This window comes from Sciurus vulgaris, assembly GCF_902686455.1.
Source record: "Sciurus vulgaris genome assembly, chromosome: 3".
Taxonomy (NCBI): domain Eukaryota; kingdom Metazoa; phylum Chordata; class Mammalia; order Rodentia; family Sciuridae; genus Sciurus; species Sciurus vulgaris.
This window is the reverse complement of record NC_136463.1, coordinates 58,080,809-58,093,491: the sequence shown is the minus strand read 5'-3', so window position 1 is coordinate 58,093,491 and position 12,683 is coordinate 58,080,809. Positions and strand designations below refer to the sequence as shown.

The 12,683-nt window shown below is 36.4% G+C and overlaps 1 protein-coding gene across 2 annotated transcripts in view; it reads right to left on the bottom strand.

Annotated features, from left to right (window-relative positions):
- The window catches only part of RABEP1 (rabaptin, RAB GTPase binding effector protein 1), a 138,655-nt gene that overhangs the window by 30,321 nt on the left and 95,651 nt on the right, over nt 1-12,683 (bottom strand). For both annotated transcript variants that reach the window (XM_079132431.1, XM_079132432.1), the window contains exons 6-8: nt 11,924-12,059; nt 6,488-6,666; nt 2,806-2,937 (exon numbers count right to left, since the gene is read on the bottom strand). In XM_079132431.1, the coding sequence (XP_078988557.1) occupies nt 2,806-2,937; nt 6,488-6,666; nt 11,924-12,059 (447 nt within the window). The remainder of the gene's footprint in view (nt 1-2,805; nt 2,938-6,487; nt 6,667-11,923; nt 12,060-12,683) is intronic.

The window sequence follows — 12,683 nt, the reverse complement described above, 5'->3', positions numbered from 1 at the left end:
TATTATGTAGTTGCAATATAGAATATGTTTTAAAATTACAAATGGAAACATTTATGTTATCTTTAGTAAAGAAAATAGAGGGAGAGGAGAGACATACCAAAAACATTAGAGGTAAGGTTAACTCTGGGTGACAGGACTTTTATGACCTTTTCCTGTACTTTCCAAATTTTCCATAGTATTTGCATATTACTTCTATACTGAGAAAAGCATATTCTAAGCATCACATTAAAGAAAATACAAGGTCCAATAAATATCAAATGTCTTTAGCAATAGATCTAAGTCTCCATAGCATTCCATATTAATTTTAAACGACTGACTAAAGTAAAATTGTCATGAATTTCAAGACCAAACAATTATACTCAAAATTCACACTGATCTGAAATTTTAAGAGGAATTTTAAATGTTAGGAAGTAATGTTATATACAATGTCATACAGATCTGTTAAGACATAATAAAAAATAAGAAAAATACTTTATCACAAATCATAACAAATTTCCCTTTCCTGTTTTTCTGATTTTCAAACATTCCTGGATAGATGACCACATGAGGCAAAAAACCACGTAATATTTGGCTGTACCCAAAAATTGAGACATTCTCCTGGGAGTTAACTATTTACAAAATGCACAGCAGAATTGGGCCAAGTAGTTCTCAGTGTATGTTCCAAAATGAAGACTGTACAAAAACAACTACATTGTAATTTTCAGTGTCTTATGAGGATATTTTTAAAAGTATTAACATTAAACTATCCACAAATATGAAAATATAAGCCACCAAGATACAGATCATACATGAATCAGAATAAATCTTCAAACTAAAGAGAAATGTAATGGCTCTCACAGTGAAGGAAAAAAACCCTTTATCTCCCACCCCACCTCTTTTTTGTACCAAGGATTAAACCCAGGAACACTTAACAACTGAGCCACATGCCCAGCCCTTTCTACTTTATTTTTGAGATGGGGTCTTGTTAAGTTGCTCAGAGTCTTGCTAAGTTACTGAGGCTGGCTTTCAACTTATGATCCTCCTGCATCAGCCTCCCAAGCTGCAGTGGGATTACAGGTGTGTAACTGTGCCCAGCCCTTTATCCCAATTTAACTAACACTTGTTCACCAGACTGGGAAAGGAGGTGGAGGTTAAGAAAGTGTGCATGGAATTCTTTTTCATTTTGTTTGTTTGGTACTGGGGATGAAATCTGGGGCCTTGCACTCAGAAGAGTTAAGAGTGTTCAACCACTGAGCTACATCTCCAGCCCCTGTAAGTAGCAGGGAAAGTAAAAAACAAGGCATATAAAAATAAACAGCAAGCAGACAGGTCTGGCTGTAGGGAAATGAGAGTAGGGGTTAAGGGCTGAAGGGTTGTTCAGCTGAGAAAGCCCTTATATGCCCAAACTAGGAACTTACTTTTTATCCTAAAGGCAATAAGGGAAGCATTTTTCTTGATTAAAGAGAAGAAATCAGTGTGAGTTTTGAAGGATGAGTAAAAGGATTTCAATATTCTGAACAACAGAGGGAAGGGCTAGGGATGTAGCTCAGTGGTAGAGTGCTTGCTTAGCATGTGCAAGGCCCTGGGTTCAATCCCTAATGGCAGGGAGGCAGGGGAAGCAGGAAAGAAAGAAAGAGAGAGACAAAATTCCACATGAAGGAAATATACTGCAGAGTGTGGCATAGTACAAAGACCAATGTGGCCAAAATGGAATGAATCCTTATTATGAAGAACCTCAATCCTCTCACTGAGGGATTTGAATTCAGTGACATAGGTAATGGAAGTTAGTGGTGGTTTTTTTTTTTTTAATTTATTTTTATTGTAAACAAATGAGATACATGTTGTAGGGGTGGTTTTTAAGTGAAGGAATGGCCTGAATGCAGCTGCACTTAAGAAAATTAATTTGACAGTGATGCAAGGGTACAATGGCGTGGGAAAGGCTAAAAGGTAAGAAAGCCAATGAGGTGGTCCTCGTGACACTGCAGGTGAGAGGTGATAAGACTACAGGAACACCACCTTATACTTTCCACTTCTGAGACTCTCTACTATATCCATTCCCAATACCTGCAATGTTCTATCAGACTTCACCACAATTTGCCAAACTTTACCATCTGTTCTCAGAGCTTAAGACTTAGTTCTGAAAATGTGGCGGCACACTCCTGTAATCCCAGTGATTTGGGAGGCTGAGGCAGGAGGATTCCAAGTTTGAGACCAGCCTCAGCAACTTGGCAAGACCCTGTCTCAAAATAAAATTTAGAAAGGTCTTGGGATATAGTTCAGAGGTAAAGCACCCTTGGTTCTATCCCTAGTGCCACAAGAAAAAAAAAAAAAAAAAAAATCCTAATGCTAGTTAAAACTCACACATGTGCTACTGGGAGCTAAATGTTTCCATACTTTAATCTCTTTTAAACAAACTCAAAGTATTAAAAATACTTACCATTTACTTCAAAAAAGATTGTATATATTCTAAAGTGTCAAATTTTGAAATTACTGGTAAAAACATCTAATTATTTCAGAGGGTGAATGAAATTCCAACATGTTCCAGATAGTGCTACCTATAATGCTTTCTAAACAACTGACAATAAATACTATTATTTTACCTAATTTCCAGCTATTACTTACAATATGAAAAATGTAATTGACTGATGTTTGAGTAACCTAACTATATGTGACATTGCACATATACTATTTTTGTTTTTTGAGATGCCTTCAACTCCTGGGCTCAAGTGATCCTCCCACCTCAGCCTCCCAAGTTCAGGGACTACAGGAGTGTACATACCTCTGTGCCTGGCTAATAAAATAATTTTAATTATAGATTCACTATACCTCTTCATTTGATAACTGGGCTGAAGATTCCTCTTGAGGTAAAGCACATACTACTGGTATTTTTACTTCTTCCTCAGTATCTGTTTTTTTGTGATCCTTTCTTTTATTAATTCTTTGTTGTTCATCGTCCTCCTAAAAGGAAGAAAAAACATTTATCAAAGGTAATCTTAACGAGCCATAGTTCTTTTTTTAAGTTGTAGAATGACCTTTATTTAATTAATTTATTTATATGTGTTGCTGAGAATCGAACCCAGTGCCCCACACATGCTAGGCAAGCGCTCTACCACTGAGCCACAACCCCAGCCCCAAGTCATGGTTCTTTAATCACACTAAATAAATAAGAAAGAACAGAGAGCTTTATGACAACAGAAAATTGGACACTTAAGCTTATTCGTTTTGCAATAATATCTAGGGGCTTTGGTCATGACAAAATGTTTTAATACTGCAAGCACAAAGTAAGAACTCTGCAATAAAGAAAAATATCAGGAAGCAGCTTTCAAGAAAAGCATACTATATGAAAGTAAGGTAAAAGAAAACTAACTTCTCCTTTCAAATGATCAAAAAAATTTTTTTAATATTTTGGGTTTTTTAGTTTTACATAGAACATCCTCTCATGGTTTGGATGTGAGGTGTTCCCCAAAATCTCATATGTGAGACAATCTAAGAAGGTTCGGAGGAGAAATGATTGGGTCTTAAAGAGTCTTAACCCATCCCCTGATAAGGATTAACTGAGTGGTAACCAAAGTGGTAGGGTATGGCTGGAGGAGATTGGAATTGGGGTGTGGTTTGTGGTATACTTGTATCTGGAGAGTCAAGACTCTCTCTCTCTCTGCTTCCAGATGATGTGAGCTGCTTCCCTTTGGCACATTCTTCCGCCAGGATGTTCAGTCTCACCTTGAGCCCTGAGGAATGCAGCCAGCCTTCTATGGACTAAGACCTATGAAACCATGAGCCCTCAAATAAACTTTTCCTCCTTTATACATTTCTGGTCAGATCACTTAGTCACAGCAGCGAAAAAGCTGACTAAAACACATTTTTTCTGATTATTGTAGAAAATACGAAAAAAAGTTGTTTTGACACTACACACTCATTAGATATGTAAAAATTTATATAAAATACCAAAGGAGGGCTGAAATTGTGGTTCAGTGGCAGAGCGTTTGCCTAACAGGTGTGAGGCACTGGGTTCAAACCTAAGCACCACATAAAAATAGATAAATAAAGGCATTATCTCCGGCTACAACTACAAAAATAATTTTTAAAAAACCAAAAGGAATAATCAAAGTTGATATAGAAATTCTTTCAACAAAGATGAATATGATATACTTCTATGCTCCCCCAAAGACTGTTTACTAAGGAGGTGCAAATACACAATTACAATACAAGTAGGTACAAAGTTCTGCAGGAGAAACACAAGACTGATTTCATTCCAGGGAGCGAGCAAAGGAGTCTCAAAGGAGGCAACACTTCAGATGGATCTTGGAAGATCAGTAGGATGAGTTTGCCACTTGCCTGAGAGAAGACAAGCAAGGGTTCCAGGGAGAAAGGAAGCATGTACAAAAGAAAGATACCTGGAAGGCAGGCTTATGATGGAATGCTGAATAATTCAATATGTCTGAAAAGTGGACAGGCACATGAAAGGTGAAGGACACAGAAAAAGGGCAATGATTAAGTGCTTAGACTCTGGAATCAAAGACTGGCTCAAACCTCAGACTGCCATTTCCTCTTGCAGTCTGCTTCCATGTTTATAACATAAGGATAGTTCTGTAATGCCTACCTCATAGGGAGTTTTGCTGTTTTCTGACAACCATTTGAGATAAAGCTTTACATATGAAGCCTTAGCACAATGCTAGCACACATAGTCTAAGAGTTCAATAAATGTTAATAATGGCATTAAACAACCACCTTAGTAAGCTTAGACTGTTTCAAAGGGCAACAAGAGAGGCATGACAAGATCTGTACTTTAGAATCTAAGCCCTTAGGCTGATTGTGTCTACACATAAGATAAATGAGCCTGAATTAAGAGACAAAAAAGAAATTTATTTATTTATGACTGAACCCAGGGGCATTTTGCCACTGAACTAAGTCCCCGGCTCTCTTTATTTGTTATTTTGAGAGAAGGTCTTGCTAAATTGCTTAGGGCCTCACTAAGTTGCTGAGGCTAGCCTCAAACTTGTGATCCTCCTGCCTTGGCCCCTAGGTTGCTGGGATTATAGACATGCAACATCGTGCCCGGTGAAAAACAAGAAATTTAAAAGAGAAACTTCTGCAAAACAAAATTTAGCTGGGCACAATGGGACATGCTTGTAATCCTAGCTGCTTGAGAGGCAAAGGCAGGAGGATCACAAGTTTGAGGCTAACCTGGGCAGCTTAGTGAGACCCTGTCACAGAACAAATACTAAAAGGGGGTGGGGATGTAGCTCAGTAGCAGAACACCCCAGGATTCAGTCCCCAGTACCTAAATAAATAAATAAAATTAATCCAACCTAAGTCACATAAGGCAATTTAAATATTTCTTAAAATACCTAAAAAAGCAATGCAGACTTTTATATATCTACCTAGGGAAATATTTGTGCACATACACAACATGGTATGGGATATCAGTTACGACATTACTTTAGATGACAAAAGGAGGAGGGTGGAAACCTAGATGTCCATGAGAAGAAATACTAAATTATGATATATACATGCTACCAGTTAATAAGAATGAAATAGGGGCTAGGGAGATAGCTCAGTCGGTAGAGTGCTTGCCTTGTAAGCACAAGGCCCTGGGTTTGATCCCCAGCACCCCCCCTCCCCCCCCACACACACACACAAAAGAATGAAATATATCCAGGATAATGCTTATGAAAAAATAAGTTATAGAATAAATATTTATATGATCCAAGTTATTTGGGGTAGAGGAAGGAACCATCCCAATTATATGCTAACAAATACACAGAAGTGTTCTGGAAAACTATCAAACTGGTAATGCAGCTACTTCTGGAAAAGGTGTGTTACAAAGAGGGATTGTCCCTTGATCACTTTTAATTACTTTATTATTTCATTTTGTATTTAAAACAAGCAACTTTTAACATGAAAATGCATTTGTATATTATTCATATAAATATTTTTAAATGATGAAAGACTTTGCAGTACTCTGGACAACTATCTTTTCATATCACTCAGTTTCTCTATCCCTACCTTGTCACCTTATAATCAGGCTCTTAGAACAAAGCCACCAAAAATGTAGCCTAGACTGACATAACTCAGGACAACTGAACAGCACTGTAGTCAAAGATTTCTCAGAAACATGTACTGCCACATCCTGCAGTCTCAAAGAGGATCATTTATAAATCAGTATCCCCTTCCCAGATAAGGCCATATGTAAAGCTAAAATATAATACTTCTCAAACACAGCTACTATTTTTTTTTTTTTAAGTGGCATTCAAAAAAGAAAAAAGCAACAAAACAAACAACTATGGGCAGTACATGCAGCTCGGTGATAGAACCTAACATGGGCAATGTCCTGGATTCCATCCCCAGCACTACAATAATAATAATAATGATGATGATAATAAAATGGCTCACATTACCCTGTTCCAACTTAGGTCAACACACATAAGGTAACATACAATAATGCAAACACAGGGAGGTAGGTGCTGTTATTAACAATATAAGCACGTCCTACAAAACTGCTATTCACCTGATCTTTCTTCTTCAGTTCTTCAACTTGTCGGAGCTGTTCTGAAGTCAGCACAATTTCCATTCGTTGCATGTCTCTCATTAGTAAACGCTGAGACTCCAGAAACTGGTCATTTGCCTTCTGCCATGTATGTTTTAACTGGTTGTGTTGTTGTCGCTCTTGCTCCAACAGATGGCAAACTATTAGGAACCCCCAATCAAAAACACTGAATTTTAATGGAAGGCAATTTCTTTAGCACAGGGCTACTAGATCAGGACAAGTGGTCCATTTTATCTAAATGTTTGCTCTTGACTGGCCCCAAAGGGCAAACCATAGTTGAACATGGCAGGGTATCTCCACACCATCTCTCTAATGCAGAGTCTCCCAAAGTGTGTACCCAAGAACATATAAAGAAAGGGCTTCTGTGTCCATTTAAGTTTTAGAAATTCTAGGTTAAGTAAATTGTTAAAGATTACTGCAGGATTTTGAGCTGAGGGGTCTTCATTATGTCTGTTTTCTCTTAGAAGGTGATATATGCTGGGCATGAGGGCACACATCTATAATCCCAGGAGTTTGGGAGATTGAGGCTGGAGGATCACAAGTCAAGGCCAGCCTCAGCAACTTAACCAGGTCCTAAGCAATTTAGTGAGACCCTGTCTCAAAATAAAACACAAAGGGCTAGGAATGTAGGAATGTAGCTTAAGGGCCCATAGGTTTAATCTACAGTTAAAAAAAAAAAAAAAAAAAAAAAAAAGTGATGATATGTAATATAGCGTTTCCCAAATTTATTAGGCAAATTAAAACAAGGACCAGGGATGTGGTTGAGTGGTAGAGCACTTGCCTAGCATAAGTGAAGTACTGGGTTCAATCACCCAGTACCACAAAAACAAACAAATAAAATAAAAACAATATTTATAGTTTGAAAAAAATGTAGGAAATATACTTTGTCAAAAGTTGTTCTACAGGTCCAAGTGTAGTAACCACTCCTAAATATGTTTAATACATTTAAAAAATATTTTTTAGATGTTAGCAGACCTTTATTTTATTCATTAATTTATATGTAGTGCTAAGAATTAAACCCAGTGCCTCACATATGCTAGGCAAGTGCTCTACCACTGAGCCACAAACCCAGCCCCTGTTTAATACATTTTGATAAAACTGTCATTCCTGAGCCCATTAGTTCTGCCTCCTTAGGATAAGTCAAGAAATCTTTGTAAAACATAAGCACTATGATACCATCAGCTCAGCCACCTTTCTTAGAAGACATAGTAGCACCACCTACCTACCTATCTACCCAGCCACCCAAGCCAGAAACTTGAGAGAGAACCACATTTCTGACTTCTTATCCCAAACCATTCCCACAAGACAGAGACCTACTAGTTCTGTCTCCTTTGCAATATAGCACATCTACCTTCCAACTTCTGGCTTCTGCCTTAGATCAGTCCTTAAGATTTAAGACAAATGGTAGTCACATTTTCATTCTTCCTGCCACGGCCTTTACAGAGTCTTGTGCTCTCTTTCCTATCCTTCATGGTGCTATTAAACCAAACCTTTTTTTTTTTTTTTTTTTTTTAAGTGCCAGTGATCGAACCCAGACATACTCAACCACTGAGCCACATCTCCAGCCCCACCCCTTTTTTTTTGAGGCAGGGCTAAAGCTGACTTTGAACTTGGGATCCTCCTGCCTCAGCCTCCCAAGCTATGGAATTACCACTGTGCCCAGCTTAAACTGAACATTTTAAATCTCAAAAATGATATTACTCCCCAGCTTAAAATTCTTCAGAGAAGCCAGACACAAAAGGGCACATATCATATGTTTAATTGTTACAAATTCCATTCAGATGAAAGTCAGAACAGGAAAATCCAGAGACAGAAAGTAGATTTGTGACTGTCACAGGCATGGGAAAAGAGAAATAGTGAGTGACTACAAATGGGTAAGAATTTTTTTCTGAGGTAATGAAATGTTTTGGAATTAGATAGTGGTTGATGACATACAATTCTAAATTAAAAACCATTGAGCCAGGACAGTGGCACACACCTGTAATCCCAGTGACTCAGGAGAATGAGGCAGAAGGATATGAGTTCAAAGCCAGCCTCAGCAAAAGTGAGGTGCTAAGCAACTCAGTGAGAACCTGTTTCTAAATAAAATACAAAATAAGGCGGGGATGTGGCTTAGTGGTTGAGTGCCCTGAGTTCAATCCCTGGTACCAAAAAAGAAAAAAAACAAAAAAACAAAACAAAACAAAATAAAAACACATTGGGCAACTTCTCTTGGGACCTCCCTCATGCGTGCTCTACTTTCTGTGTCAAAAATAAATTGCTACTTTGCTCTCAAAAAAAAAAAAAAAAATTTCAATTTTAGACATTAAAAGGCTGAATATGAATTGCTTCTCAATAAAGCTGTTATTTAAAAATCAAATGAGACAGGAAAATCACAAGTTTGAAGAAGCCTTAGCAACTTAGTGAAGCCCTAAGCAACTTAGTGAGATCCTGCCTCAAAAAATAAAGAGCTAGGGATGAAGCTCAATGGTAAACAGCCACTAGGGTAAATGCCCAGTACCAAAAAAAGAAAAAAAAAAAAAACAAAAAAAAAACAACAACAACAATAACAAAAAACCCTCAGAGGCTCCTTAAAGCCCATCTGACAAAGTTTAACATCCTTAGCATAAGGCCTCTATGATCTAGTCCATGTCCACTATTCTAATATTATATTTTGCCCATTTTCTCTTGCATTCTAATCTTGCTGAAGCTTCTTGTACTTTGTTAACTAGCTGCACCAAATGGAAATGGCCTTGCATGCCACACTCCTCTCAGACTATTGACAAGTACTTACTCTTCTCTCAAAACTCCACTTAAGAAAAAAAAAAAAAAAAAAAGAATAAGCTAAACTATACTAAGAATAACTTTTTTAGCCAGGCACAATGGGACAGTAGTCCCAACTATCTGGGAAATTGAGGCAGGAATTTCACCTAAGACCAGATGTTCAAGATCAGTTTAGAAAACACAGTGAGACTCCCATCTCAAAAAACAAATTTTTTTTTTTAAAAAGAAGAATTTATTTTAAAAAATCCATCTATTCCTAGGACAAAAAGAATTGACCAGTCTTTGTTGGTGTCAATGCTACATCCTAACATACTTCTTGACACAGCACCTATAATAGGCACTTACAATAATTTGATTGCACATCTAATTCCCCCAGTTTAGGCAGCAAATTACACTTCTAGTCAACTTTTTTATCCCTCTCTCTCTCACTTAAAAACACTATTTTTGGTATAACCATTTTAGTACAGAATTACTTCTCATATCCCCTTCCTCATTTTCATTAAACTTCTCAAATACTTGTCTTGGATATATTAGAAGTTTTGGTAATATCAACAACTTATTCTAGAAGGGCTAGGATACAAAGTTTAAACCAAGATTGTATTCTTTTGGACATCCTTTAAAGTATGGTTATCTGTTTGACTGTAACAGTATATTTGAAAAGTATTTCCTGAAGGCCAAAGACCTACTCAAGTTGGGGTTATTTTCATGACGTTTTCTGAAATAATTCTATAGGCTTATATCATTTTAGCTTTCCACTATTTGGAAAAAAAATAACTCATATATAAGCCTAAGTTGTTCATAACTCTAACATTGAATGTATTTAGAAGTATTCACTTTAGAATTCTATCACCACAATCCAAATCCTGCATATTAAAATACTACTAGTATAAGCTGCCACAAGTCTAGGATTTCAAGGGATCCATATATTGGGATAAGAAAAGAAAAAAAAAAAATCTCTATTTTCAATATTCTCTAACTGAAATTCACCATTTCCTTCACTATAAAATGTAGGCAACGTTTTATAACTATAACTTGATCACTAATAGAAATTATAGATATTTTCATCTGTATTACAGTTGTTATAGATATCTTTTTTTTTTTTTGGCAGATATCTTAATATATCATTTAGGCTCAACATTATCTCAAAATTACAGTAGTTAAACCCAGCATGATGGAGCACACCAATAATCCCAGCAACTCGGGAGGCGGAGGCAAGAGGATCTAATTTCAAGAGGACCAGCTTCAGCAATTTATCGAGATCCTGTTTCTAAACAAAAATAAAAAGGTTTGGGGATATAGCTCTATGTCCCCAGGTTCAATTCCCAATACAAAAAGAAAAACAAAAAGTTATTAAACTTGCTGCTAGACCTTGTTATTTAATGTATTAAATTAGCCCATTCATAAATTTTAAGGCTGGGCACAGTGGTGGCACATGCCTGTAATCCCAGCTGCTCAAGAGGAAGAGGCAGGAGGATCTAGAGTTCAAAGTCAGCCCCAGCAACTTAGCGAGGCACTTAGCAAGACCCTGTCTCTAATAAAATTTTTAAAAAGGGCTGGAGATGTGGCTCAGTGGTTGAGCACCCCTGGGTTCAACCCCCAGTACCAAATAAATAAATAATTTAGTTTTAGGGTTTTTTATTTTCAATATCTGTTTTAGAGAATACAAAGTAAATGAATATATCACTCTCCTACAAGACTAGTAAAATCCAAAATAGTCCTTTAAAAACAAGGATGTTAACTGAGAGTGGTAGTGGATATCTGTACTCTCAACTACAATTGAGGCTGACGCTAGAAGATCACAAGTCTGAAGCCAATCTGGGCAACTTACTTACTGAGATACTGTCTCAAAGTTTAAAAAGGGTTAGGGGTATAGCTCAGTAGTGGAGTGCCCCTGGGTTCAATCCCTAGGACAGTAGAAAATAAATAAATAAACAAAAATAAAACAAAAAGGGCTGGAAGTGCAGCTTGCCTAGAAAGCAGGAGGTCCTGGGTTCAATACCCAGAATCAGGAAAAAAGAAAAGGATGCTAAACTGGATGCATGGTACAAACATATAACCCAGCAACTCCGGGGGCAGAGGCAAGAGGATCACAAATTCAAGGCCAGCATGAGTAACTTAGTGAGACCCTGTCTCAAAATAAAAAACAAAAATGGCTATGGATATAGTTTAGTGAAAGACTGCTTGCTTAGCAAATGTAAGGCCCTGGGTTCAAGTCCTGGTACTGTTTGAAAAAAAAAAAAAAAAAGGAATGTTAATAAGGCCCACAGAATACATTGTCTATCCTCCCAATCCCATTCTCACTTTTGCTAATTCATATCCATCAAAAAGGGTACATAAACAAAAGCAGTTTAAGCAGATATTTCCAGCCTTATCTTTCTCCTAAGAGCTCACACCTTGTGCAGTTATTGCTGGAGTCACGGAGGAATACAAAAGCACTAACAATCCAAGTACCCTCAGTCATTCTCACAGCTTCAGCTTTGCATAAGAACATTCAAATTAACCACGAAGCTTAAAATGAATCACTAACATTTTGAATTGATATTTCAGAATTTGTTATTATTAGTAGTCAATATCAAATTTGCTAACATAGTTGTCATAGAGACTGAAATAAAAATATTTAGAACATACATTTACCTTCATGTAATTCTTTCCGCAGTTTCTCAGCATCTTCCTGTAGAACAGATTTCTGAGTATTCAAAACAGCTACATACATCTCTAGATCAGTTCTACAAGATTTCTCAGCTTCCAAATAATGATTCAGTTCTTTAACCTGAAAGATGATGCATGTATCAAACTGAAATTTTGTAACAGTTTCTATCTTAGGTATGTCCAGTAACCAAAAAAAAAAAAAAAAAAAGGTTCTTGAAAAAATTTAATTTTACATAAATTTACATCTATACAAAATTAACATTGATAATTTTAATTATAAAATAGATACATACTTTTGAAAGAAAACTTAGAAAATAACATAATAGATGTTATCCATAATTCCATCACCTGAGTAAATATATAATTGAGATTACATATAATAATTCTGTGGACTGTTTTTTCAAAAAAGTTCCAATTTGAATTTCAGAGCAATGCAGGTGCTTATTTTATTCCATACTTAGTAACACCAGGTATGATTTGTGTTTTTTAAATAGCAGCTAATTTCTAAGGATAAAAATGATAACCATATTCTTGCAACTTTGATTTTCTTCAATTTCTGGTAATTCCAACTATCTTAAATTTATAAAAAGGAGACAATTTTCACCAACACTTATTCATATAAATTAAAGGAGAGGAAGTCATGATTGGAAAAATAACTGGTTTGCCACTAATCACATAAACTTGAAGCCAAGGGCAGAATACTTTTTAAAATCACATCTTTCTATAAAATGCTTTATTTCTGTTA